We start from the raw sequence: 27,819 nt of genomic DNA on the forward strand, positions 1-27,819 counted from the left end.
GACGGTCTTGTTTCATCATCAAATCTACATGTTTGACTGTATCATAAGGCCCCCAGGTGCCCAAGGCACACACACAGCAGACACCTAATTACCACTGAATTAATGTACGAAATCAAGATGCTCAAACTGTTGAATTCTTTACATTCTATTCAAATTTGTAGCTGCATACTTTTATAAAGCACAATACTGTACCGTGCTATTTTTCTTACCAAAAAACACAAGTAAAATTTCAAGTAAAATGTTGGGACTTTGGGCTTACCCCTTCATGCAAGTCTTAATTAAAAATATAATAGGTTAATAACAATTAGTTGATACGGTACAAAAGTAACAAGCATTCAGGGCACGGAGGGGCAGTGCAATTGTATCATTAAAAAAAAAAAAAAAATTTTTATTGGAATAATTTTTTGTTGTGATAAAACATTTTAGGATGACCTTGAAATGTAAACCAAAAACCACATTTTATTAGATTAAACTTGTAACATGACTAGAAAAAAAAGTAAGTTGACGAGAACAAAATTGTAATTTTTTGTCTTACTTGTCTTACAAGAGTAAAGTTGTAATATTTTCAGCAAAAAACAAGTCTTCATTTTACGTCAAAACATTACGAGTCATAATTTTGTGAGGGGAAAAAAATAAGTTTGGATTTTAATAAAGTTGTAAATTTGTCCATAATAACAACCATAGGTACAAGGAATCCTAATTTTCTGATTTTGTGAGGGAAAAAGTCATTTTCCTGGCTACATTTATGTAATACAAGAACAAACATAAAATGAGACAGAACAAAGCGAGAATAAAAAAAAACAAGTTGTAATACGAGAATAATACAATAACACATTGACATAGTTTGTATTTATTACAGTATAGCTTGATTCAGTATTCACAAGAATGATAAAGTACAGTAATAGGTTATAACGGAACATATATAAAATTAATGTAGATAACTGTATATCCTGTATGAAAACAGCGGTTGAATACCATAGAAAAATAAAAATAGGCCACAGTTCAGCTTTGAAGGAAGGGGGAAAAAATAAAATAAAATCATGAACATGGCTGACGTAAAATTGCTTCGCTACAAGTAAATTCAATATGAATTCTGTAGTCAACACAAAAAAAATAAACATAGTTCTTGACCCGGCAACAACATGTTACATGACACACATACAGTATACTCTGATATTGTACATACATATATACTTAAAAACAATGTGGCCAGTTGAAAGCACACATTTACAACCACAGTCTGGAACTTAAAAGCAACCTACGCATTTTATTTATTTTTTTAATTTTTTTAAAACAGTTCACACATCACTTGGGACTTAAGGTAGGCACACGTGTGCATTCGAGAGACCCTTGAGGTCAATAAATGGTTCATATTTATATTATCTCTACAGACATCACGGCTGACATTTCCAAGCATATTGGGGCTTTTAGTGAAAAGTGCTAAGAGGTGGCGTGTGCGTGTGTGAGATGTTGTATTAGGACCACACTGAAGAGGCAAAACAAAAAAAACAAAAAAAGGGGTGCTATTAGAAAGAAAGAGTTTTAAAGTTCTAATATAAAGAGAATGTTTCTGTTGGAATTTTTACAAGAATCATTTTGTCGTCTTTTATTAGACTAAGGCTGAATTTTAAGAAAAATGGAAATATCCAGAGAAACAAAAATCCAAATTCATGAGATTAAAGTTGTAATTTCTCAGGGAAAAAAGCGTGGAATCAAAATATTAGGAGGAACAAATGTTTTAAATTTTTACGAGAAGCTGTAATATTAGGAGAAAAAAAGAACTTTTGTTTAGGTTTGTGTGGGAATATTCACATTCAATCATCATTTTACTTGTAATTTTGTTAGGGGGGAAAAATTGTAATTTCTGACGGCCAACGAATAAATTGGTCACAGTTTATGAGAATAAAACGTAATCATACTTGAAACCTAATCTAACGATCAGATTTTTTGGGGTATTTTAAGAAAAAAGTCAATCGAAATATCAAAAATCTATGTTGTAATATGAATAAAAGCCTGTCATTTTATGGGAATAATTTTTTTTTTTAATGACGTAATATTACAAAAAACAAACAATTTACGAGAATACATTTTGAATACGGCGACAAACAAGTCTTTAACAGCAATAAAGAAAATGTGAAATATTCAGAGAAAAAACTTGGCATAGAATAACATTAACATTTTGAAGTAAAAGTCTAAAATAAGTAAAACATTTTCGAAGCAATAATTGTACGAAAAGCAGTAATATTAATTTGAATACACAGAGTCTCAATGTTAGGTTGAAATAGTACAAGAAGCAAAAGAAATTTCCTATTTTTACCAAGTCGTAATTGGGCGATATTGTTTCTGCGATTTTTGTAATTTAAGTTTGAAATATTTCATAAAACAAATGATGATCTTTGGGGGAGAATAAGTGATTTTACGAGAATAAAGTCAAAATATAACAAGGAACAAATTCCGTTTTAGAAGGTGTAATATTACGAGGACAATTTTTTTTTTTTACATTTATGCTTGTGTGGTAATTTTGAGATTTCTTGCTTAAAATCACAACTTTAGTCATGAAAAATATTACTTTCGGCTCCAACCTTTACCAACTTAATCTTCGCAACACAATTTTCTTTTGTTTTCAGTGTGGTCCTAATATTTCTTTGGGTGTGTGTGTTTATAAGGAGGAAAATATTGCACCACTCATGAGGTCTCATCTGATCGAACAGAGATTCAGTGGTCACAAACGCTTGTCTTTTCTTGAGGAATGTCCTTTTATAGAGGAGGTAATGTGTAATGGGCGGCACAGTGGATGAGTGAGCACATTCGCTTCACACAACTGAGGTTGGGGGTTCGAATCTGGCTTTCCCGTGTGAGAGTTTGCACGTTCTCCCACGCTTGCGTTGATTTTCTTTCAGTAACATGAGCTTCATTCGAGACTCTACATTGCCTCGTTTGTATATAATTGGTTGGCAACCAGTCCAGACCCTAATAAGGATAATCGAGATAGAAAATGGAAGGAATGTGTGATGGCAATGTGTGAGTGGACTGGTCGTGTCATTGTGTGTTGTCTTGTTGTGTGACGGTAAAGTCGCTGCTAACGCGTACAAGCTACTTCGACATCCAACTTGTGCTTTAAAAAAAAAAAAAAAAAAGCTAAATTATTTATTTAGACCCATTAGGCGAAAAGGGCAACTTGGCGGCCATGTTTCCCCGCCTGAAGAAATCTGTGCATTTGTTTAAAGGGATATTTCACTCACCACCCCCCAAAAAAAATCAATTGCCACATATACTGTAAAACAAAGGAACTCTTTTTGGGGTTTACGACTATTCGTGTTTCTTTTTTGTGGCTCCTCAGCTATTTGTTGAAAAACTCACCTATTCGCGGCTCTCGGCATAGTTTTGTGCTCTTTCTGTAACGCCCAAAGAAGCTACAAGATGTCCCCCAAAGTGTTAATGTAGCTATGTATGGGAAAGTAGTAATTAGTGTCAAGGAAGTATGTTTAAGTGATACTTCTCGACATCTTTAGCACGTGTTATGTAAGCCATTTAGTTTTTAGGGTAAAGTTGAGTTTGAAATCAAAACTGTTTTGCGGTCGTAGTTTGTGGTCTATTTACGGTTTCAATTATAAATATACAGTCCCCTCCAAAAGTATTGGAACGTTGACATAGACAGCCCTCTGGTCTTCATGTTTGCTTAACAGCAAATGCAGTTTTCACAGGTGAACCCCAAAGCCCAAAACAAGGACTATAATGTTTAAGCAATCAATCTAAACACCTGAGCAACTAGAAATCAGTCATGTTCCAATACCTTTGCTGACTTGAAAAGTGGGTGGCTTCAAACAAAAGGTGCTGTGTCCTGAGTTTAACACATCTAGCTGTAAATACCATGAAATAAAAGCTGGAATTCATAATCATCTTTTGATCTTAAACCCAAATGTCTTCAGTATACAACAAAAACAAAGGAATTGACCTTGCTGTGCCAATACTTTTGGAGGGGACTGTATATAATGAACTATTTTTGGGGCGTGTTAATTACTCACGACATGGCTCAATCCCTATTGTGCAGGGTTTACAGTATACAAAAAAATACAATCACTATTGATGACTCATGTTTTTCCAAATAGCCGTGTTTGTGTAGGAACAGTTAGCGCTAAACTTCTACGGTTTAAATTTTTTTCCTCTCCGTTTACTGCTTGGACTGCCATGCAATGAGATCCTAAAACAACAGCAGTGTGTTCACTCACCACCTGTTTGCGGGATGTCTCACACACACGCACACATACACATTGTCACATGCTGACAAATGGTCCCAAGAAAGAAAAGGACAGCATATGCCAAGACATGCGTCTCGGGGCGAACAGCAGAATTCTGGGTGGTGCGGGGGGGGGGGCATAATCAAGGTTTAGGGGTGAGGACTGAACAGCAGCTCACTGATTGGCAGGGAGTAGGCCTTGCCTTTGGGCGTGCTCCAAAATGGCGTTGTAGCAGAAGTAGTACTGGTCTGGGGTTTGGATACTGAAGGCCCTCTGGGTTCTCATGCGTCGCACCGTCTGGCACACATTCAGCGATCCCACATCTTGTAGCTGGGACAGGCAGATGTCTAAGGCACAGAAGGTACCTAAAAAAGAAAAAAATACATCTTGTTAATTTGTGAACTAGTGCTTAGCACGTCTGTCTCACTGTTCTTAGATTCAGGGTTGGAATCTCGGCTCTTGTCTTCCTGTGTGGAGTTTGCATGCAATTTCCCCAAATCATATACAGTGATGCCTTGAGATACGAGTGACCCGATTTAATTTTTTATTTTTAAGAAAAAAATAGATATGAGCCGTCATTTGAACAATTTCTTATTTTTTTGCTTTGACTTGCAAGCATAAATTCAGACATGCCAACACCAAAGGCATGAAAAAGGGGACAAAAAAAATAAAAAATTGGGGGGGGGGGTGGACTCTGAAGAGTACAATAAGGCAAAATAAATCAATACAATTTCTTCACGCAGAAAAACTTATTTACACCGCTCACGCACATGTTGATATACAAATTTAAGATTAAAATTAAATTTGCCTAATTTTTTTCCCTTTTTGTTTTGGCCTCCAACTTGAGCCAGGCCCATCTCCACCTGCACCTGATGCCTGCTTCAAGCTGTGCCACATGAATAGCATCCTCCTCTTTAAGCACTCTCATTCTGGAAAAGCATTGACTGAAATCATTGTCTGTTTCACTTCATTTTTCACTATTACCAACTTCAAAGGCTAATCCCAAACATCTTCCAGGAAAATATTAATTACAATATTTTTCTGTTTTTATTGGACATTTCTGAATTTGAAGTTAGTTCATTCTGTGTTGTGACATAATCCCTAACATAGCTCCGTCGATTAATACATTTAACATGAACATCCGTAAACTAATTAGATATTTGTAGGCGCGTTCCCTAATTAATACAAGATGTACTGGCGGATCAACTCTTATGGGCAATGTTACGTGTGCTTCACGGTTCCGCCGGAACCGCGACCAGGGCCACGACCCGCAGCACCTCAACACGAAAATACAAAAGATCAGTGTAACAAATACGACACTGGCTGATCTGATGAGCAAAAATGTTGCTTAAACGTAAGAGTAACAATAGAGGATGTCCGCTCCAGAGGTGGGTAGAGTAGCCAAACATTGTTCTCAAGTAAAAGTACTGTTACTTGACAATAATGAGACTCAAGCAAAAGTAAATAATAGTCCTCCCAGAAAATACTTGAGTAAAAAGTATACAGTGAAATAATTACTCAAGTAATGAGTAAATAGTGAGTAACTTAATTATTATTTTTTTTTAACCACAGCATGAACAACAAAAAAAAAAAAAAAAAAAGTGACTGTGCAAATTCTGATGTTGCAGTGTATGTGTGTCAAAACATCTGCCATTTACTGCACAGTGTTTTCTAAAGTTAGAAATTAGCTGAACTATCCACTTTTGGGCAGACAGCGCCAGACAAATACTACAATACATGAAAGCTGTTGTTTTTGTTTGTCTAAATGTAAACAAGAGTATCGCGCCGTTGTCTTCGTGGTAACGACGACCTTCCCAACATGGCCCCCGTGAAGGCACGACAATCAGACGGGCTGGCTTATCTAGTGTTAATACCTATGCCCACGAAGCCCAAGAGAAACTTTGTGAGGTCATGTGACTTTGTGTCGTTTGATTGGTGAACTAGCCTTAACCGTCACTTGCGCTTAAACTGGATTGGCACAAACAGCGCCCAATGCGTAAGTCGAAGTCGTAGTCTCGCACACAAAATAGTTGATAAATAAAAGTAGCGAGCGGCATTCAGATCATTGGAATGGAGTAAAAGTACTGTTACTTCTTAACAGGAGAAGCGGGGAAGTGTTTTTTTCTGGCCTTGTCAACTCCTGTGACAGGCGGAACCTCAGGCCAACGCGCTCCCATATTAGTCTGCCGCGGAGTAATCGTCAAAATTACATCTGTGTGTGGATGGTGGCTGTGTGGAATGGATCTTGCTGCCAGTGTTCAAGGAGTACGAAACAACCTATGACGTCAGCGATGGCGACCAAACCCGCTCCCTCCTTTTCAGGAAAAACTCATCGGATCTATAGGATTCACGTAAATGGTCTATTTTGAGTTCAAAACGGTGAATTTCGCCGAAAGGCGACTGATTTGCATGCATGATAAATTTGAGATACGAGCACTGTAAGGCGGCAGTGAACTCAACTTAATAACGAATAGCATCGGCATCACATTGTTAGAACTCTTAACGGATATTTGAACACAAACGGTGGACCAACACGTAGACAAATCATGTAACAGTACTCACAGGCATACATTCTTCATGCTATGTGAAGAACGACATTTAAGGTTTAAGTATTTTGGGAATTATGGTTTAAACTAATAGTGTTCCCCCACTATTTGTGAATAGCGAGAATAAGCAAGTAATTGACACTGCCCCAGAAAGCTTTATAATTACCTATTGATGCCACAAAGTGGTGGCAAAGCACTATTTTTTTTTGTTTTTTTTTTTAAATGAAGCTCCTCAATTTGCTTCAATGTAGTTCCTTGCCACCAAGAGGCCACAAAATGGCACCAATGCACTACTCTTATTGCTTTGGCCTTAGCACAAAAGCGGCAATTACAGACCTCAGTTACGTTTTTCTTGCCATTCCGTGTCCTCATTACTGTATTTTGAAATACGTCCTGCCTTTGTTACGGCTCTGATACTACTACCCAAGCCAGAAATTGTCCATGTCAGTACCAAGGCTTCCTCACCTGTCCTCCCTATCCCTGCGCTACAGTGGACCACCATGGGGGGTCCCTGCAGGTGTTCCGTCCACTGAGGTCCCAAAGCCTTGATCATATTCCACTGTTGTCTCTTCACGGCCGCCAGGAAGTCGATGAGAGTCACTGCCGAGGTTGGGACGCCGTAGTCGGGCCAGCTGAGGTACTGGAAGTGACTCAGTTGCCTCTGTTCACACGTCTGTTTTGAATCACAGGGACATCTTGGGAACATCTGTCACATCGCACTATACAAGCATGCACATGTTGAAAAGGTCTTCTTGCCTTACCTCAGTGTTGTGCAGCTCGAGGGTGGTGTGGTTGTAGTGGGTGTGGTGGTCCACCCTTTGACTCACCACCGCTATGTGGCCATAGACCTCCTGCCCACCTTCGTCCAGAGGCCAGTACTGTCCACACTTCTTTCGACTGCCCTCCTCTGTCCTGCAACCATGATGAACTTTACATACTTTTTCCAGAAACATTTGGTACCATCTTGAAGAGCTAACATACAGTGGTCCAACTTGGGAGTCAGATCAAAAATTGCCAGAAAAGTAAAAAACAAGAAATTACCTGGTAGTCATGACGACAACAAGCACATTTTGTTCCCAAACCATTCTCCAGAAGTCACCGTAGGTCTTTTCCAGTGGGCCTACACAGAGTGACACAAGCGATACGGAAATCAATTCATGTAAATCAGCTCACTGGCTGGAGTTAGAAAATCGCAAAACAGTATCACATTGTCTTCTGAACCCTAATTAGTTGCAGTGACCAAATATTCACAATTATAATACAACTGGAGTACAACACAGGTCGATACTTGGCCCATAGGCATTTTCTGTAAATACACTAAGCAGTATTTAGAGGTTTTGCAGCTACGGTAATACACAGTTACACATGATGTATTATTATTTGTAGTGAGTGTTATTATGTTATTTAACAAATATTTTCATCAGGAATTTTACAAGTCAGACTCTCAACATAACATACTGGTTATCCATCCATTTTCTGAGCCGCTTCTCCTCACTAGGGTCGCGGGCGTGCTGGAGCCTAACCCAGCTATAATCGGGCAGGAGGCGGGGTACACCCTGAACTGGTTGCCAGCCAATCGCAGGGCACATACAAACAAACAACCAAGTTCACACCTACGGGCAATTTAGAGTTGTCAATCAACCTACCATGCATGTTTTTGGGATGTGGGAGGAAACCGGAGTGCCCGGAGAAAATCCACGCAGGCACGGCGAGAACATGCAAACTCCACACAGGCGGGGCCGGGGATTGAACCCCGCTCCTCAGAACTGTGAGGCAGACGCTCTAACCACATACCGGTTATGATTAATCTATACAAAACATATTTACACAAACTTCATGAATCCAATCCCCGAATGTAGAACTCAAATTGTAGATATTTAAAAAGACAACTCAATGTTTGCAATGATATATAGATGGAGTACATATCACTGGCTGGCATCAGGCCAAAACCTGTGTTGTGATGTCCAAATTTGGTCGATTTCATATTTTTTCACAAATCAATAATATGGGTCAGTCCCCACGTGGGTATGTTGTTTTTACAAACTATTGACCAATATAAAGTGTTGAAAATAGGTTGCTCTCTGACGATGTAGTATTTCTGTCTCCTGAAAAGTGTTGGTTTTGGAGACGCAAGTTTTTCCTGCCAGATGCCAGCAATATGTATTTTAACGCCACCATACCTTGAGTACCGATATATGCATTCTTCTGTTTATAGCCATCCATAAAGCTGGCGTTGATGTAGTCAGATCTCTGTCGGGACATTTAATCAATTAAGCACTTTAATGATATTGTAGATCTCACGTGGGCAAATGCCAAACCTCGTTCCTTCTGGGTTTCAGGTGGACTCTTGTTTGATCAAGGCACAGAACGTCTCCATATCGATTCCTTTCCAGATTGTAGACTGCTCTATAGGGAAAAAATAAATTGAAAAAAATCACTGTCGACTCCAACGTTCAAACACTGTTTTCTCGGGGACAAACTGAGTCACAAATCAATATTTTAATGTGCTTACTGTGCACTATGGAAGGTTCCTGGCGGAGTTTCTTTCCGGAGCTCCTCGTACTCCAGGTGGATGCCGGAGCGTTGAAGCCTGCCGAGGTGAGTCAGCAGCTCCTGTGGGCGCATTGATTCGGGTCCTGGGACGTGAATGGAAGAGTCCTCCAGGGGGATGCCCACCAACTCATCCACGGGGTCCACGCGACCGTTCTGGCCCGCCAGAAGCTGCTGGTTCCAGCTGAAGGCGTCCAGGGGAAGCAGGCCACCAAGGTGCTGGGGCAGGCAGTCCCTTGGGAGATGCTGCCGCAGTTCGGCCATCTTTACCATCTGGACCTGGAGGTACGTTTGAAGAGCAAGTCACGTCTTAAGCAAAGGACAAAAGATGGTCCTGTTTTTATTCAAATAGTGGCCCCGTGCATACCACTTAGTCATCGCTATCCACTTTTGATAAAACAAATACGTTGTGTAAAGCCTTTCACACGTGCCATCAAAAATAAATATTTCAAAATTGTCAAAATTTACTGTGAATTATTTCTGTATTTCCACTACTTACTTGAATCGATATACATATATAAATATCGAATCAAAACCTAAATAAATGATACCGTATCGAATTGCTACCGAAAGAATCGAAATCCAATCGAATCGTGAAGCTCTCAACAATGCCTACCCCTAGAGTTGACTGCTAAAAATATTTTTTCACCTCACTCGACCAGCGGTGTATCTTAAGTTTGTTTGTAAGTGGATTTTTTTGCTCGTAACACGAAAAACATGTAAGTTGGGACACTCAAATCAAGGTACCATTGTATAATAATATACCGGCAACATTGTTTAACATTATTCCCAAAAATTCCTCCGCCGAAGGTCTGGTACACACAAAGATTTTTCCACTCTTAACCCTCCTGTTATGTTGTGGGTCAAACTGACCCATTTTAAAGTTTACATTAAATCTAGAAATAATATTATTCTACTAGTGTCATTTTTGTTCTTCTTTTTATTACATCCATATTCAATAGAGCTAGTCCTCATTTGAGTAACAGGTGAGCTGGAGCCTAGCCCAGCTTACTTTGGGCGAGAAGCAGGGTAAACCCTGGACTGGTCGCTAGTCAAGAGGAAGCTGAAGTAGCCAGAGAAAAGCCAAACAAGCATGAGCACAGAGGGCTAAAGGGCGTGGAAACAGGATTTTCCAATCTTCTCAAAATAAAAAATAGCTTCACTAAATATTGACTGAAAAGTGATTAATGGCATTGCTATGTGTTCATTTTGCTTTCTTTGCTATTTAATTATCTATTTATGTATGTATTTTGATGAATAAACATGCAGCAGTGGGACCCATGAACATAGTTGCGGTTACCCAAAGTAACAAACATAACAGGAGGGTTAAAATATTTTTTTTTATCTGCTACATATCCCCACACAAAAAACAGACATGCAAACACCAAAGGCATGAAAAAGGTGACAGACCCCAAAAATTTTGGGGGGATTTTAACATAAGCAATCTGGAAGATTTCAAGCAGAAAAACATTTATTTACACCGCTCAAGTACATGTTGATGTACATATTTAAGATTAAAATTAAATTTGCGGCGTCACAGTGGACAAATGACTCAATTTTTATTTTTTTTTAACTGCAAGGTGTTTTCTCAAGTTATAAGTGGGCTGAAATATCCATGTTTGGGTAGATAGTGCCAGACAAATACTACAATATATGAAAGCTATTGTTTTTGTTCGTCTAAATGTAAACATGAGTAGCGCGCCATTGCCTTCATGGTAACAACAACATTCCTAAAATGGCCGCCACATAGGCACGACAATCAGCCGGGCTGGTTTATCTAGTTTTAATACCTATGCCCGGGAAGCCCAATAGACGACGTCGTGCGAGGTCATGTAAAGTTTCATTGGTGAACTAGACTTAAACGTCACTAGTGCTTAAACTGGATTGGCCAAACAGCGCCAAATGCGGAAGTCTCGCGCACAAAATAGTTAAGCAATAATTTCTAAAGTAGCGAGCAGCATTTAAATAAGCAATAATTGATAAATAAAAGTAGCGAGCGACATTTAGATAATTGAAACAGAGTAAAAGTACCGTTACTTCTTAACAGCTGAAGCGGCGGAAGTGTTTTTTCTGGTGTCGTCAACTCCTTTGACTCCAAAGCAGGGCCTGAGGGCACAGGCGGAACCTCAGGCCGATGCGCTTTCGCATATTAGTCCGCCGCGGAGTAACATTCAGAAATTACATCTGTGTGTGGATGTGTGGAATGGATCTAGCTGCCAGTGTTCAATGAGTACGAAACAGCCTATGATGACGACAGCGACGGCGACCTGCGAAACACTTCCGGTTACGTACCTGTTTCCTGAGTGTTACCGAAGGTTGCCAGAGCAGAGAGCCTTGTAAGATGGCGATGTTCTCAAAAAACAACTTGCTTTGGAAAATACGACGTTGGTAAGACATTTTTGTTTTCATATACGGTCGCCTCCGTATTCGTCAGTCTCGGCTGCTTCTTTGATTGGCTACATTCTGTTCCACGTGACCATTCTCGGCATCATGACTCGGGAGAAGTTAGCATTCCCCACTCACATGAAAAGTTTTGATAATAAATATTGAACACATTCATTATTTAAGATTGTCGGCTCCGACCTGTTTCAGACCCTGAAATGGGGACAAATCAACTCTTAACACATCAGACCTAAGGACAATCTTATAGGATAATCTTATGAGACATAAGATTGAGGGTTAGGGTTTAAAAAAAAAAAAAAAAAAAAAAAAACATCTCTGACCACTAGTCAGTCTAAACACGAACTGGGGTACAAAACCAGAAGCTTTCCCGTTGCTTACCCTCTCACGAAGTTTCTCCTTCAGTAGCAGGCTGAGCAGGTTGTAGGGTACCCGAAACCACACCGGGGCTCCAACAATCAACACCTTCTTCAGCCTGGCAGGGAACGCCCCCTGTTAAGGATAAAGACAGCAAATGGTTTGGGCACTTGGACCTGCGGTGTAAATCCTGACTTAGATGTTGAAACCAGGTCACGTTGTATTGTACTTTTATCATACGTGTTCTGTTTAAAGGGAACAATAAACGGGTCAACCTTCAGTAAGTTGAGGATCTTCTTGCTCAGGTCCAGCTCAAAGTTTGTGTAGTTGGAACCGGCCATGTCGTATATGAACACCAAGCCATTCCTCTGGGTCTCAAAGCTGTGGATGACAAATACGCTTAGAACACAACGACTAATACACCAAACCCAATGGGAAGTAGCCTTATGGCAGTGGTAGGCCTTCCCCCCCCCCTTTCTATGTTTACAACCTAAATTCTAATATTTCTTCTATGAATTTACAGTCCATTTTCTTCATTTCATAAGATTTCTTTTGCTTTACACTGCTTCCAGTACGTTCATGTGGATGTTAAATTTTGTGTCCAATCAGACTTCAGCCTCCGTGTGTTACCATGTCAATCTAAGCTGCCCAGGGGTAGTGCTAGCCGATGTAATTAAAAAAAAAAAATTAGTAATGGGACTTTTCCTTTAACCAGTCGAATTTCATATTAGCCAAATAGTGTCACCATTGTTCCACCCTGATAGGTTGCTCACAACTTGCTGCAGGAAAGTTTGTAGAGCAAAATACATAAATAAATTTAATAATCTGCATCTCTGGTGAGCATGATTTAATTAAAATGTTTGTTTTTGTCATGTTATCAGATAAATATTGATTCTGTACTGCTTCATGTGAGGTACATGATACAGTTGCATGCTTTTATTGTGTGTTTTAAAAAAATATATATATATTTCCATTGATGGTTTTTACAATAACAATGTGATGGGTAGGAATCAATAAGTGGCTTCAAGTCCCCACTGAAGGTCCAGGTGTAAAATGCATGGCCCGCCACTGCTTTTTGGGAAGCTCACCTCTCCACTGCGCGATCCAGGAGGTAGAAGAGTGCCTGCAGAACGACGTGGTTGCCCGTCTTGTTTGGGTGATGAAGTTTGGCAGTGTACAAGGCGATGGAGGCTCCCGATGGATCCCGTGCACTCTGGAACACAAATATTTATTTATGTTTTTAAATCAAGTTTTCAGGTTATCTACACCCTACTGCCAAAACAGGAAAATTGTCCTTGTATTTATGTTTGTCAATGATGAGCCCCTTTTCCCCCACACTTCCTGATTGAAGTGCAATCCAAATGCAACAATTTATAAATTAACCACATGGGGGCAATCGAGTTCACCGGCTGGAATCTTTTTTGCCAGTAGCAGGAGGAGCAACTCATGTGATTCAGTAAATGACGTTGGGGAGGAAGACAATTTAACAGCACCCAATACAGGAACAAGGCTAAAAATACTGCAGTCAGGATATGAACAAAATTTGCAGCATCCATGTCAATCGGCCGCATCAGGAGGGAAGGACAGCGGGAAGCGCAAATCTTTTACGAGTAGGATTTGCTTGACAAAAGGCTAAATATATCTAAACGTGGAACTTCCAGTTGGCTTGTAAACATTTTATTCATGATTAGAACATGTCCCTGCTTGTAAAAGTTATGCATTCATATCTTAAATATGCCAAATGGAGTACTAATTAAATACAAATACAATATTGCTACAAATAGCACCAAAGAGGCACTTCTTTAATCAACTCCAGAGTTTGTAGGAGTGGTGGAGGCCTTTTTTGTGCAAAGGCATTTTCGGAATACAGTGGAAAAAAAATAAGAGTAAATGACACCCCCACTCTAAATATTTAACATTCACTGCCACTGACGGCTTTAGAAGTCAAATATCTTAACTGGGAAGGCTGGCAGTGAATGAGTTTTAATTTCCTATATTAAAAGTTCAAACCGTAAGTATACGACAAACTATGATCCCACAACACTAACATCATTTCAAACTCATTTTATGACATTACCCTGAAAAATAAAATCTCTTACAGATAATTTCAGCAAATACATATACATGTAGCAAAAATTCTCCGTGACATCCGCGAACAACCCAGGCTAAACTTCTCAAAGCTCGACATACAACCCCAATTACAATGAAGGTAGGACGTTGTGTTAAACATAAATAAAAACAGACTACAAGGATTTGCAAATCATGTTCAACCTATATTGAATTAAATACACTACAAATATTATATTTAATGTTCAAACTCATAAACCTTATTGTATTTAGCAAATAATCATTAACTTAGAATTTTATGGCTGCAACACGTTCCAAAAATGCTGGGACAGGTGGCAAAAAAGACTGAGAAACTTGAGGAATGCTCATCAAACACCTGTTTGGAACATTCCACAGGTGAACAGGCTACTTGGGAACAGGTGGGCTCCATGATTGGGTATAAAAGGAGCTTCCCTGAATTGCTCAGTCATTCACAAGCAAAGATGGGGCGAGGTTCACCTCTTTGTGAACAAGTGCGTGAGAAAATAGTCCAACAGTTTAAGGACAATGTTCCTCAATGTACAATTGCAAGGAATTTAGGGTTTTCATCATTTATGGTCCATAATATCAAAAGGTTCAGAGAATCTGGAGAAATCACTGCCTGGATGCGGCAAAGCCGAAAACCAACATTGAATGCCCGTGACCTTCGATACCACATTCTGCACGCGTTACACTGCATCAAAAACCGACATCAATGTGTAAAGGATATCACCACATGGGCTCAGGAACACTTTAGAAAACCAATGTCAGTAAATCCAGTTCAGCGCTACATCCGTAAGTCCAACTTGAAACTCTACTATGCAAAGCAAAAGTCATTTATCAACAACACCCAGAAACACCGCCGGGTTCTCTGGGCCCGAGCTCATCTAAGATGGACTGATGCAAAGTGGAAAAGTGTTCTGTTGTCCGACGAGTCCAGATTTCAAATTGTTTTTGGAAATTGTGGACGTCCTGTCCTCCGAGCCAAAGAGAAAAAGAACCATCCGAACTGTTATGGACGCAAAGTTCAAAAGCCAGCATCTTTGATGGTATGGGGCTGTGTTAGTGCCAATGGCATGGGTAACTTACACATCTGTGAAGGCACCATTAATGCTGAAAGGTACATACGGGTTTTGGAGAAACATGCTGCCATCCAAGCAACGGCTTTTTCATGGACGCCCCTGCTTATTTCAGTAAGACAATGCCAAACCACATTCTGCACGTGTTACAACAGCGTGGCTGCGTAGTAAAAGAGTGCGGGTACTAGACTGGCCTGCCTTCGAGTCCAGACCTGTCTCCCATTGAAAATGTGTGGCGCATTATGAAGCATAAAATACGACAACGGAGACCCCGGACTGTTGAACAGCTGAACCTGTACATCAAGCAAGAATGGGAAAGAATTCCACCTACAAAGCTTCAACAATTAGTGTCCCCGGTTCCCAAATGTTTCTTGAATGTTGGTAAAAGAAAAGGTGATGTAACACAGTGGTAAACATGACCCTGTTCCAGCTTTTTTGGAATGTGTTGCAGCCATAAAATTCTAAGTGAATGATTATTTGCTAAAAACAATACAGTTTATCAGTTTGAACATTAAATATCTTGTCTTTGTAGTGTATTCAATTAAATATAGGTTTAACATGATTTGCAAATCATTGTATTCTGTTTTTATTTATGTTTAACACAACGTCCCAACTTCATTGGAATTGGGGTTCTACAAATAGTCTCTCAGTCGCGATGCATCACTTCAATATACAATGAGTGCATCCACTTACATATTTTACGAGCTCAGTTAAAGAATTAATTGAACTTGTAAGTGAAGGTACCATTGTACGTCCTTGACACCAATTACTACTTTTCCATTAGCCAGGACTTTGGCACCATATTGTGCATCTTGGGCCATTACAGAGAGCTTAAAAAAAATACGTCTTCCATCGACTAGGTGAGGATAGAGTTCTACAGAAAGAAACGGGATATGTGAATTAAAAAATAGTGAAACGCAAACAAGCGGGTTTTACTGTGATATTAATGACCATCAGCATCTGTGTGAAACATGGGTTCCAGAAGCGGAAACAAGGTTCCGGGTGGAATTTCTCTCTTTTTTTTTCTTCCCCCTGCTCCCGGCAGAGCTTCAAGGCAGGAATTTTGTGTTGACCTATTTTTGAAGACATAGCCGACTTATTAAATGTTTTCCCCCCACCCCTAATTAAGATACTGTAATTCTTTAATAATCCCCCCAGTGGGGAAACTCCGGTGTTAGAGCAGCACACAACAGCTTGTTTAAAAAATAAATAAATAGAATAATGAACGTATCTGTGTTTAAGCATTTCGGCAGGTGCTGCTGTTTTGGCTAGGGACCAAGTTCAAATGGGTTAACTCTTTAATGTTCGTGTGTGAACAACAGCACATGAACTGAGGAGAACTTCACCAGCACTGTGAACTTTCCACTGAGCAGCTCGGAACGCAGAGGTTCTTCCTGAGGTTGAAGTCTGACGATTCCTTCTTTGAGACGCGTTTCCTGGAGAGACCGGCAAGCGGAGTCAGTTTACAAACGACGCAATGCGACTACACAAGAGAGCCACAAAAAATGGCAACCTTCCCTACCCTGTAGCTGTGGAACAGCTCGATGGCTCTGAGAACGTCGAACTTGCGGGCCATGAGGAACTTGACAGCCAATTCTCTGGAGAGCGGCGAGACTCCATGCTGATTGGTCCACTGGGTGATTTCCTCCAGGAACTGCCTGGTGGCCTGAAAGGAATACCACAAACGTCACAATCACAAGAACCTGCAAAACTGCCATAACTGAATAGCCAGCATTTATCCACCATTTTCACAGAGCCCGGTGAAGTGGGATATTCGGATGCATTTAAAAAATAAATAAACAAATAAATAAAATGCAGCGGCAAGGTGGCCGACTGGTTAGAGCGTCAGCCTCACAGTTCTGAGGACTGGGGTTTCTCCCCGTGCCTGCGTGGGTTTTTTCCGGACACTCCGGTTTCCTCCCAAATCCCAAAAACATGCATGAATTGGAGACTCTAAAATTGCCCGTAGGTGTGAATGTGAGTGCGAATGGTTGTTTGTTTGTATGTGCCCTGCGATTGGCTGGCAACCAGTTCAGGGTGTACCCCGCCTCCTGCCCGATGATAGCTGGGATAGGCTCCAGCACGCCCGTGACCCTAGTGAGGAGAAGCAGCTCAGAAAATGGATGGATGGAATGAAATGCAGTGAACCCCCACTATTTGCGAGGGATAGGGACCCGAGCAGCGAAAATCTGCAAATAATTGACACTGGCATTTCAATGCCACAATATGGCAGCAAAGCACTTAAAACGTTACAGATCATAAAGCATCAATGCCATGTCTCTAGAATGTACACAATCCTGAACTCTTGTTACATAAATGACTCAATTACTCAACAAACAAACCACCTTCACATGAGGTTCATCAATAGCATTAGCTGACATACTAGCCTGGATGACACACTAGCACAAACTGTTGTGACAAATGGGCAAAAAAATGCACTCTAGCATTTTACACAATTGTTTCATTTAACATTTCACAACCATTTAGGAGTGAGCTGTTCCCTCCCCCTCCATCATCATCATCATCATCATCATCAGAAACCAAAGCGTGCTGCTGCAGCTTTTAAATGAGCTTCCGCCAGCTGTGTCAGGAGATGCTAATGAGCTTCTTGTGGAATCTGGCAGCAACCACAGAAAAGAAACCAAGGGAGCAGAAAAAAAAAAGCCTCTGATGGTTTACAAGAAATCTCTCCTCGAGCTATTTCCGCAAACTGCAAAATTTGAAAAAAAATCCATTGAATCACTGACTGCTAAACAAAAAAGATTACACAGGTGTTTTGTTGCTGTATAACACATTACTGTGCACACCCACCTTTCAGCAGTCACATAATGATGCAACAGACTGTAAAAGTGTGCCATCAAAAATTTCATTTAATGAGTCCGATGGATGGATAGTCCGAAAATGATTTATTCTGGGATCGTAGTTTGTGGTACATTTACTTGATTAAACTCTTAATATAGGTAATTATGAAAACAAAGGGGGATGTCAATTGTATTTATTTTTCTACAGCAATTTATCAAACAAGACCATTGTCAATACAAAGTAACTCCAATCGGCTAATCGGGATTTAAAAGGCTTCCCCTAAACAACAAGACAAGTATTTAGCTAGCAGTCTCATGGGGGAGGGCTTCCTGTGCTCCCCTCTCTTAGTCTTTGCCATCTCAGCACCCCACAACAACGCCACCTTCTGCTTTTTGTGGTCAGGCGGGACGAGCGAGCATGGAGACGTTTGGGCGGGTGGGGATCCAGGAAGTCCACTTATGGGATTCTTTTTAAGAGTACAAGACGCTCAGTGAGGGGCGGTGGGGCCGGAACACAGGATGCCACTGTGTCTGCTCTCCTCTCGTCTCCCTCTCGAGGAAAGACGACAAGACATGAAGCTTCCGCTCTATTCTCAGACCTTAACATGCACCACATGAGGTACCCGTGCACCTGACACTCAGATCCACAGGACGCGCTATTAGATACACTTAAACACCAACTTCCCAACTGTTGCCATCCTAAAACCTTGAACGACATAATCAAGGGAAACATTCAGATTCCCCAAATTCACAAATGTTCCAAAATAAAATTCCTAAATTAAGAGATTTTACATTTTCCCCTCCTTCTTCCACATTACTTTACAGATTCAAACCACTCCACCTTCAAAATGTTGATCAGATTCAGAAATATTGAGAGTTATTCCTATTCCTACATTTCCTATTCCTAAATTAAGAATATTATACAAACTGTATGTACCTCCTCCTTAAAAAGTTCTCACTTTCCACAGAATTTCTGTTCATTTTCAGCTTTTCATCATTCATATGCAATTTTGACAGAAATTGCATTCTCCAGTTAAAGTAAATATTTGTATGAAACACTTTAAGGCCATGAATATAAAAAAAAACAATACAAAATAGTAAGTGCAGCAGTAATAAACTTGTTTATCGCATGCTTTTAGTAGGGATGAAGGATTAATAGATTATCGATTAATTTATTTATTAAGATATTGTTTTAGCGGTTTCTGTAGTTCAAAGAGAGGAGCTAGCTGACAAAAGCACACTCAATGTTGCTAAATCAGAAACCGTTCTGACACCTCTAGCAACAATTTTCCAAAACAGCGACTACCACCTTTAATTCCTGCTAAGGATCAGTCATTTTCACATTTTGTTCTGTATGACGAGAAAGGAGCCCGGTTGGAGGCAATCACGCACTTAACATTTCCAAAGCTATGGTGCCCATTTATAACCTGCAAAGGTGGTGATTTGTTGACGCCAGAAACTTTTGACCATAGGTCATAAGAGAAAAGAGAGAGATGGAAGGTGTGCATTGTTATCTTCAACAGACATACGGACCTGGCAAGCCATACAGTTTGACGGCTCATTTTATGACGTTAAATTGTTGAATTTTAAAACAATATCTGTGCTAAACATGGTTCATTTTCAAAGTTGTATCACAACAATAACAATCTCACTGGACTGAAGTAGGACACTCCCAGAGACTTTTCTGCTTTAAACGAGTCCTCTTACTTCATGGTAACTTCTAGTGGGTGTTTTTCTTCTCTTCTGACTTTCTTCTTTTCGTCTTACAACCGTCCTTCTTTCATGAACAAAAAAACTGATGCACAGTTAATCCTTAATGCTGCCTAAAATGACATCCAGTGAGATGCACTGACATTCCCCATTACTTAAAGTTTCATGTCAAAAAGGCATATATTTCCCCCGTTGTAGTTTAAAAGGGTATTAGAAACCACCTTTCGGCCAGGGAACTCGTGCATATTCACAGTTCGGCATGAGCAGATTTTTGGGGGGAACATATCCTTTATTATTTGTGCATTGGCAGTAAAGAAAAGAAGATTACTGTTAGTAAATACCTGGAGTCACTCTCTTTAAAAACCAAATAACTAACTCCGAAACATTGGTGTACGGATAGATTCCGGCCTGACTTGCAAGAGTCATATCAAATCAATTACTAAAACAGCCTTCTAACAGCTGAAGAACATATCCAAAGTGAAGGCTTGCATGTGCCAAGCAGACCAGGGGCCTCATGTACAAAAGGTGCATACGCACAAAAACGTGGCATCTGTTCTTTTTCACGGCAAAGTTCAGACGTATCAAGAGTGACATGACCGTGGAAATGTGCGGTGCCTCATGCCAACTGCATGGCTGGCGTACGCACATTTCTGGAGCTTTTGGTGCTTTGGCGACACTTAAGAGGTGATGCTGGGAAACAGTTATCATAAATCTGCACATCAGAGAGACATGAACAATTAGCACTGATGAACAATTAATGCCCGGCAACATTTAATTTCAACAATATAATTGAGGCAAGGACTCAGAATTCATTTGTTAACCAGTGTATGTAATGAACCACTGATATTTGTGAGGACACCTATTAATTGATCAAGGCGATCATTTATGCCGGCTATTGCCCTCACAATCGCTTTGTGACTCCAGCACATGCACTGAAAAAAATAAGTCATTTGAATTTACTTAATTTGAACATGTACATCGTTTGCACATGATTAAAATGTGTCTAAAATGACATAATTTACCCCTCTTCTCCGAAAAAAAAAAAAATATATATTTTTTTCCAGTGTGCGTGTCCACTCCTGTGTATTAAAATAATAAATTGAGTAACCAAAAAAAGAATCAAAGTTTTTGATTTCCTCTTTGATATGGTGATGTGCTTCTATTTGAATTCAAAAGATTTATTACAAATACCCAACGAGTTGAGGGTGTACCCCGCCTCCTGCCCGATGATAGCTGGGAAAGGCTCCAGCACGCCCGCGACCCTAGTGAGGAGAAGCGGCTCAGAAAATGGATGGATGGATATTACAAATACCACACATACAACATTTACGCATGAACCTTTATCTCACAGGGCTGAGTGTAGGTTACTGTATGAACACATTTGTTATGAGTTATAAAAATACATGGTATTAACCTTGTGGGGTGATCATAGTCAGCCACATGTGCTCCCAGCATCCCTGAGAGAGAAGTCACCCATGATCGCAGCGACTCTCTCCTCGAACGGGGTGAGGCCCTCTGCGCCGGTTCTTCCGCCTTTTTTTGGCCACACATTGGCGGTGGGCAGCTCTCCTCCGCTTCATATCCACCTTAATGTCGTCTGACCACTACTTTGTATTGATAATGGTCTTTTTTAGTTGAGCGTGTGTGCGCTATTCTGTCTCCACAGCATTGACAGCCGCACACACATTTTTCATATTCAGAATGAATCCCCTCCCCCTCCCCCTCTCCACCCTCACTAGCTGTTTGGTCACACAGAGCAGGGCACGGCCAAGTTTCAGCCACGTTTTACATTCTCGATCCTAAAAATCTGTCAAAATGTCCAGGAGGAAGCTTACGTCATTATTTCAGAGCCGGGGGTATAACAACATTATTGATAGGCTTAAGTCAAGTTCAGCCTCATAGATCCTGACGCCAAAGACAACTTCCTGTCAGGTACGCTCCATGACTCTGAGGTTGGCTTCCCCCGTTTCCCCACAGGCTCTGACCCAAACTTCCTGGAGGAGACGCTCTTGTTTGGTTTCACTGGAGGGGGGCTGGTGGGATCAAATCCACGGATCCATTCTGGTGTGGTGTTGGCGCGCGAACAGCGGAGGAGTCACTTATTTGTTTCCTTGAGGATGCATAAATATTTACCTGATTGCAGCAGATGTTTCCCCTCAACGTTCCGCTGTTTAGACTAAAGTTTCCACGGTGAAAGATCAAGCAAAACCACACACTTTGGTTTGGACGACGTTTGGAAGAACGATTCTTGGGGGGGTGGGGGTGGGGGGGGGATATGTAACACCCGAGCACCGACGTTATATAATTATCTGATTGCGGAACGCTGTGTCACTGTGTGGAAGTGCACACAGTTGCGTCAATATCCTGTATGACTGTGTTCTCTGTAAAAGGCAAAGGCGGATCAATTCCAGGTCTTCTATTACAGATGTGATGCTGTCATTTTGTTGAATCTTTACGTGAAGGAGTCCAAAAGTTCAATCCTAGCACTAGTCGGGGCTGGAAGAGTGATCTCTGTTTGCAAGTCTGTGATTCATAAACCTGCCCTGGCAATTTCCCGCCTTCAGGGGTAATATCAGAGCTGTAACAGAGTCAGGATGGGGCCTGTTTTTTTTAATAGTATTCCGCAATGCCGAGATCTTGGTGTGACATTTAACACCAAACACTAATTTCTCACGCCCTGTTGTGTCATCTATATTGTGGTCCGACAACTATTTCATACTGTACGTCATATCAGACGCTAGCGTCACCTAATTAACAGATTACAGGGTGCGGTATCAGCTGTTTGATCACAATAATAACCAGCTTCACTGGGTTCTGTGTACAAGGCAAACAGTAGATAAATGTTTCATCTATTTGTTACAAGCCCTGACGTGGCAATTTCCACCTTTGTTGGTACTTTCAGAACCCTAACGCTGCCAGTGTAAAGAAAGTCCACAGTTCAACACCCCTACACTCACTTTTCCCACCCCGTTTTTTTAAAGCAACTTTTCGCACATCACACCATACACTGGCATCTGTCACTGTCCTCAAAGTATCTTGTTGTAAAATGCTCCGTGTAAAAGGCACAGGTAGCTAAATGCCATCTTTTTTATTATGACATCTGATGCTATGGCATATAGTATCTGATGACATTTTTGCGTGATCTCTGCGTGTAAAAACATCCATCCATTTTCTATAGCGCTTCTCATTTGGGTGGCAGGGTACACATCCTGTACTGGTCGCCAACCAATCGCAGGGCTGTAATCTGTAATCCCCAGTCGCATTTTTTTTTAAACAATTGTTTTTTATGGGTTTTTACAGTATACTAGCTGTATTGCCCTCACATGTGGGAAAGGAGAGCCACTGTCGCCGAAGCACTTTTCTGCCGTTTATTGCACGCTGGAATAACAGTACAACAATATGCAGAACTTGCTGTCAACCACAGTTCACACCCAGACTCTCACATGCCACCTCACTGGGTCCCGCTTCTTAAAGGCACATGCATGTACACATACACTAACATATAGTGTTTTTTATTACGGGGGTGATGGTTCATTCACTACATTGATGTATCGATTTATGTTCATATAATCCAACTGCATCAATCCATCAATGTTTGGCAAATTGGCCTTTCAGGTGAAATATCTATTTAAAATCGTTTTAAAAAGTAATCAATTGATTGTAACGATACTAGGAAGTAATGCTATGGATTTACGCATGACAGACTTTATATGGAGGCATGTGTGACTCGCCTCGATGCGTGTTGAAGCTTTTCAAGATGGCAATCTTAGTTTAGCTCGCTAGCTGCTAACATAGTGATGCGTTTGTGATAAACACATCGCTAAGCAGAGATCAAGTGTTAGTGTCAAGTATTGTGATTATCATGTGAAAATGCTAAGAGCGTTGTTGAATGCTGAGCAAGTACGGCCGTGGAAGAAATATTTGTAGCTTTTCACAGAACTATCGCATAGTGCGAGGAAGAACTTTGTCGGACAAAAGAGGAGAACGAGGGACAACGTCAGCTAATTTCACATTTTATACCTATGCCATCATCTAGAGGTGATGAAAAAGTTGTACACTTTCATTCCAAAATGTCACCGACACCTAGAGGTTATAAGAAAGATGTATACTTTCATTCTAATGTGCCACCGCCACCTAGTGGTTATGAAAAAGGTGTAGTTTAAACTTTCCTTCCAATATGACAGGGGTACGTATGACTGCATAAATTTACATACCCTGGCAGAATTTGTGAAATCTTTTATTTAATTTTTTAATTTTTCTTTTTATTTTATTATTATTTTTTTTAAATATGACTGATGACTGAAGAACAACCAACTATCTCTTTATGGTTATGTTTTGTTTAATGATAATGCTTTTATGAAATGCTTGACAGTTTAATTTTAATCCCATTAAAATAAAATTAAATGTGTTTCGCCTGGTCCTTCATGTTTTCTTTAAAGAATTGTACCCATCTTACAAATTCTGCCTGTTTTGAACAGGGATTCTCAAACTTTTTGGGTCCAGCCAGGGACCCCTTAAGAGTGGAGACATTTTTCCAAGGACGCCCTTATAATTCTAACATCTGTTTTTGAGGGGGTAAAAAATGGCCGAACCAGTAAAATCATGCGTTTTATAACCTGAATAATTAGTGAATTAATCAAGAAAACTGTATCCATGAAATAGACCCAAAGCATGATGGGAACCAGCTACGCAGCATCATGAGGACACTTTCCCCCCCTGCGGGCATGAACAGGACCATAAAAAATCATTTGCGTTTGTTGTGTCTGGTAATACGGCTGCAAAATAGTCAAATAGTGGCTGAGGCTCGCTTCCATTTGGGATGAGGCGGTCGATGCCCAAAAACAGGAAGTCGATAACATCACTCTAGGAGCTCTCTTCCCACTTTCTCTGCTTCCTGGGAGCACATACAACACACACACACACACACACACACAAAAGCATATGATAGACACACACATGCACTCTGCAACTAAGCCCCCCCTCATGAAGAGTCTCGTGGAAATGCTTTTAACAGCTGCCTGAATGAAGTTCCGCTACACGTGGGTGTGTGCATGTGTGTTCCCACGAGACACACACACACACACACACACACACACACACACACACACACACACCACAACAGCCTCCCCCATCCCCCAAGGCTGTGGATGTCATAGCTTTTAAAGTTCAACGCATTTGCATCTAATCTTTAAGAACTATTTCTTCAGCTGCAATTTGTATTTAACTTATGTGCATCCATCCATTTTCTCTCCCGATTGTCCTTATCAGGGTCACAGGTGTGCCGGCGCCTATCCCAGCTGACTTCAGAGCTGGTCGCCAGCCAATTTCAGGGCACATATAGATAAAAATATTCACACTCATTATTGCACCTACAAACAATTTAGACTACAATTAACCCAAGAAGCACGCCTTTGGAATGTGGGAGGAGGAAGCCGGATTACTTGATAACTTTTTCTTTTTCTTTTTATTAAATTTAAGTGCAGTGTTAATGTTATACTGCATAACGACAAAGTGGGTTCCAGTCATATTAAATATACTGTACATTTCAGGAATAAAACCTCTGTCATGTTTTTGAAGACCTACCTATGCTCCTCTATTTTAATGTTGAATGAATTGCACACAAAGTCATATAACTGAGCCAATGCCAATGCGACTAGCGTGTAACTTAAGGCGACATACTAGAAAACCATCTGCTTCTTCCTTTACATCTGCCGTGTTTAGTTGTTTAACTTTATTTTAGTTTTATTAGACTCAAAAATTATAAAGTGGTTATACTTCGGTTTCCGTCTTTCTTCCACCTGTAATTGCTGCATTTCACAGGGTGTTTGCTTGGTCGTTTCTTAAGTGTTATTCTTCTCAACTAATTGTTCGCTGTAAATTCGGCAACCATAATTATTTTGTACTTGTAACTCGACACTGCAAAAGATGATCAAAATATTAGGAACAGTCCTCACTATGAGGGACTGACGTTCTACAACTCCACCAATAAACAGATTGTTGAAAGGATAACTAAAAAATGTGCATTATTATCCTTGAAATAACTATAAATGGCATACAATGTATAAAATAAGGTACTCAGCTGCGATAGGCTCCAACTCACCTGTGACCTTGAGGGCAAGCGCTATGGAAAATGAAGGAATTCTATGCTCCATATTGTGAACCAATCAAGCTTGTGAATCAAAACATTTGTCTTCCTGTGTTCTCTCCAACAGTCATTGAACTCGGGCACATATTTTACATGAGAAAAAAAAATAAATTATAAAAAAAAATCACAGCACACATTCATACAAAAATGTCACACAAATTATATATAGTATATTTAATTAATCATGATGTGTGGTGGTCGTGAAGAGCACACACACGGAAATATTTATGCCTGTCACTTTTCCATCACTAGCACAGTTAAAAATGGTAAATGGAGTGCACTTCTACTGTATAGCGCAGTTAAGTGAAACTTACCTGATGATCTCTCATTACATACTAATGTGCCACAAAGCAGTGGTTGGGTCTAGGTGTACCCAATGTTTTGGCCAGTGAGTACATTTCCCCGTCTCCCATGCAAATTAATAATAATATTATATTATTATTATTATCAAATAAAGCATGAATGTTATTCTTAGCTTCTAAACCAGGGGTGTCCAAACTACAGTTCAGGGACCATTTGTGGCCTGGTGTCTAGTTTTTTTGTGGACCTCAGCATATAGAAAAAAATAATTTGACACAGCCTGCAACATTGGGGAAAAAAAAAAAAAGGCAGAGGTTTCTTCTACTTTCTGCTCTGTGTCAAAGTTTGATTAGTTAACATGTCACATTAATTGGTCATCTTACAAAAGCTTGCTCTTATTTTGGTTCTAAATGTGGAGCTCTGCTCGGCGACGCGGCGAATCTATTCTAGTGGGATGCAGGGCTGGGGGCCAACCCCAAATCCTAAAATATCCCCCATATCATTTTGTCTTATCTCGTTTAACAGAATGCTGTGACGTAGCAGGGTGTAGTACCCCCACCTCTCGCCCTATATCAACTGGGATGGGCTCCAACTCACCCAAATGAGAAAATAAAAATTACTATAGAAAATACAAATAGATGCATGGATGTTTTCCTATCTGTCATATGACCTCCGTGAGCAATGCAAAACTTATCAAATTAATATAAATGTAGTTTGCTCGCAAAAAAAAAAAATGTTGCTTAGTTTCTACAACGCATTAATGATGCGTTTAAGGACCACCCCAAAAATAAGGGAGAAAACAGGAGTCTTAAAAACACGATTCTTTCATTGCAACCCGCACATTTTCCCATAGGTGGTCGTGCCCTCCACCCACTCGAGGGGGATTCGAGCGGGTAATTCACACCCGTGGAGAGTGACAGGGGTTATTGCTCTACATAACGACTCAAACATACATGGGAAGTGTCTGTGATGCAATAATGCGCCACAAATCGATAACAGCAGTTCCGCTTGGCTCTCGGGCAACATTTCTGTCCGCATTCGAGTCCTGACACGGTCACATTCCCTCGAACTGAACACACACATACAAATAGGGCCTACCTGTTCTTCCTCGGCCGATAAAGTAGCTGCCATGGTACCAATTCGGACACCGCCACACAGGAGCAGGCAGAAGGAGAGGAAGGAGCAGGCTTCTGGGGGTCGTTGACTGTTCGCTCCTGCGGTTCTTTTTCTTCAAGGCTAATTAACTCGAATGTTTCATTTAAAAACTAACAAAAAAGGCACGACAAAGCGATTCTTGCATTAGTTTTCAGCGAGCTCACACTAATAAAAAAACAAAAAACAAGGCCCGCTTATGGAGGCTCGGCCGCCTTCTTCAGAACCGTCCCCTCCACCAAAGCCCAACCCAGCCTTAGCTTAGCCTAGCCGCTCGGATCACTGTCGACTTCTTCCAGCCATGAAGATTTTTTTTTTTTTTTTTTTTTTTTGCCGGAGAGCAGTGAACGTCTCCTCTATGCTGCCAACAACGACGCGAGCCAGTCAGCGGCTTCCTTTTGCGCTACTCTGCATCCTGGTGGCCGGCACCAGCACTACACCCATTGGCTCTACCCA

General features: G+C 40.6%; 1 protein-coding gene across 1 annotated transcript; it reads right to left on the reverse strand.

Annotated features, from left to right (window-relative positions):
• Positions 1 to 834: 834 nt before the first annotated feature.
• ptpn9a (protein tyrosine phosphatase non-receptor type 9a) lies at positions 835 to 27,779 on the reverse strand. Its single transcript, XM_061677902.1, has 13 exons — positions 27,310 to 27,779; positions 16,778 to 16,921; positions 16,602 to 16,691; positions 13,180 to 13,304; positions 12,367 to 12,472; positions 12,116 to 12,226; positions 9,297 to 9,613; positions 9,103 to 9,190; positions 8,965 to 9,034; positions 7,826 to 7,904; positions 7,546 to 7,696; positions 7,250 to 7,457; positions 835 to 4,603 (listed from the first exon to the last, which is right to left on the reverse strand). Exons 1-13 carry the CDS (start codon positions 27,340 to 27,342, stop codon positions 4,413 to 4,415), a joined length of 1,713 nt encoding a protein of 570 aa, XP_061533886.1. The 5' UTR covers positions 27,343 to 27,779; the 3' UTR covers positions 835 to 4,412.
• Between the last annotated feature and the right edge of the window lie 40 nt (positions 27,780 to 27,819).

Source organism: Phycodurus eques, chromosome 5 (assembly GCF_024500275.1).
Source record: "Phycodurus eques isolate BA_2022a chromosome 5, UOR_Pequ_1.1, whole genome shotgun sequence".
Taxonomy (NCBI): Eukaryota; Metazoa; Chordata; class Actinopteri; order Syngnathiformes; family Syngnathidae; genus Phycodurus; species Phycodurus eques.

What these genes read in the sequence shown, in the direction of transcription:
- ptpn9a (XM_061677902.1), bottom strand. Translation starts at nt 27,342, where the DNA reads ATGGCAGCTACTTTATCGGCCGAGGAAGAACAG. An exon ending in TGAAACCCAGAAGGAACGAG is followed by an intron (nt 9,035 to 9,102) that starts GTTTGGCATTTG and finishes ATGTCCCGACAG; the next exon opens with AGATCTGACTACATCAACGC. An exon ending in TCGAGCTGCACAACACTGAG is followed by an intron (nt 7,458 to 7,545) that starts GTAAGGCAAGAA and finishes GATTCAAAACAG; the next exon opens with ACGTGTGAACAGAGGCAACT.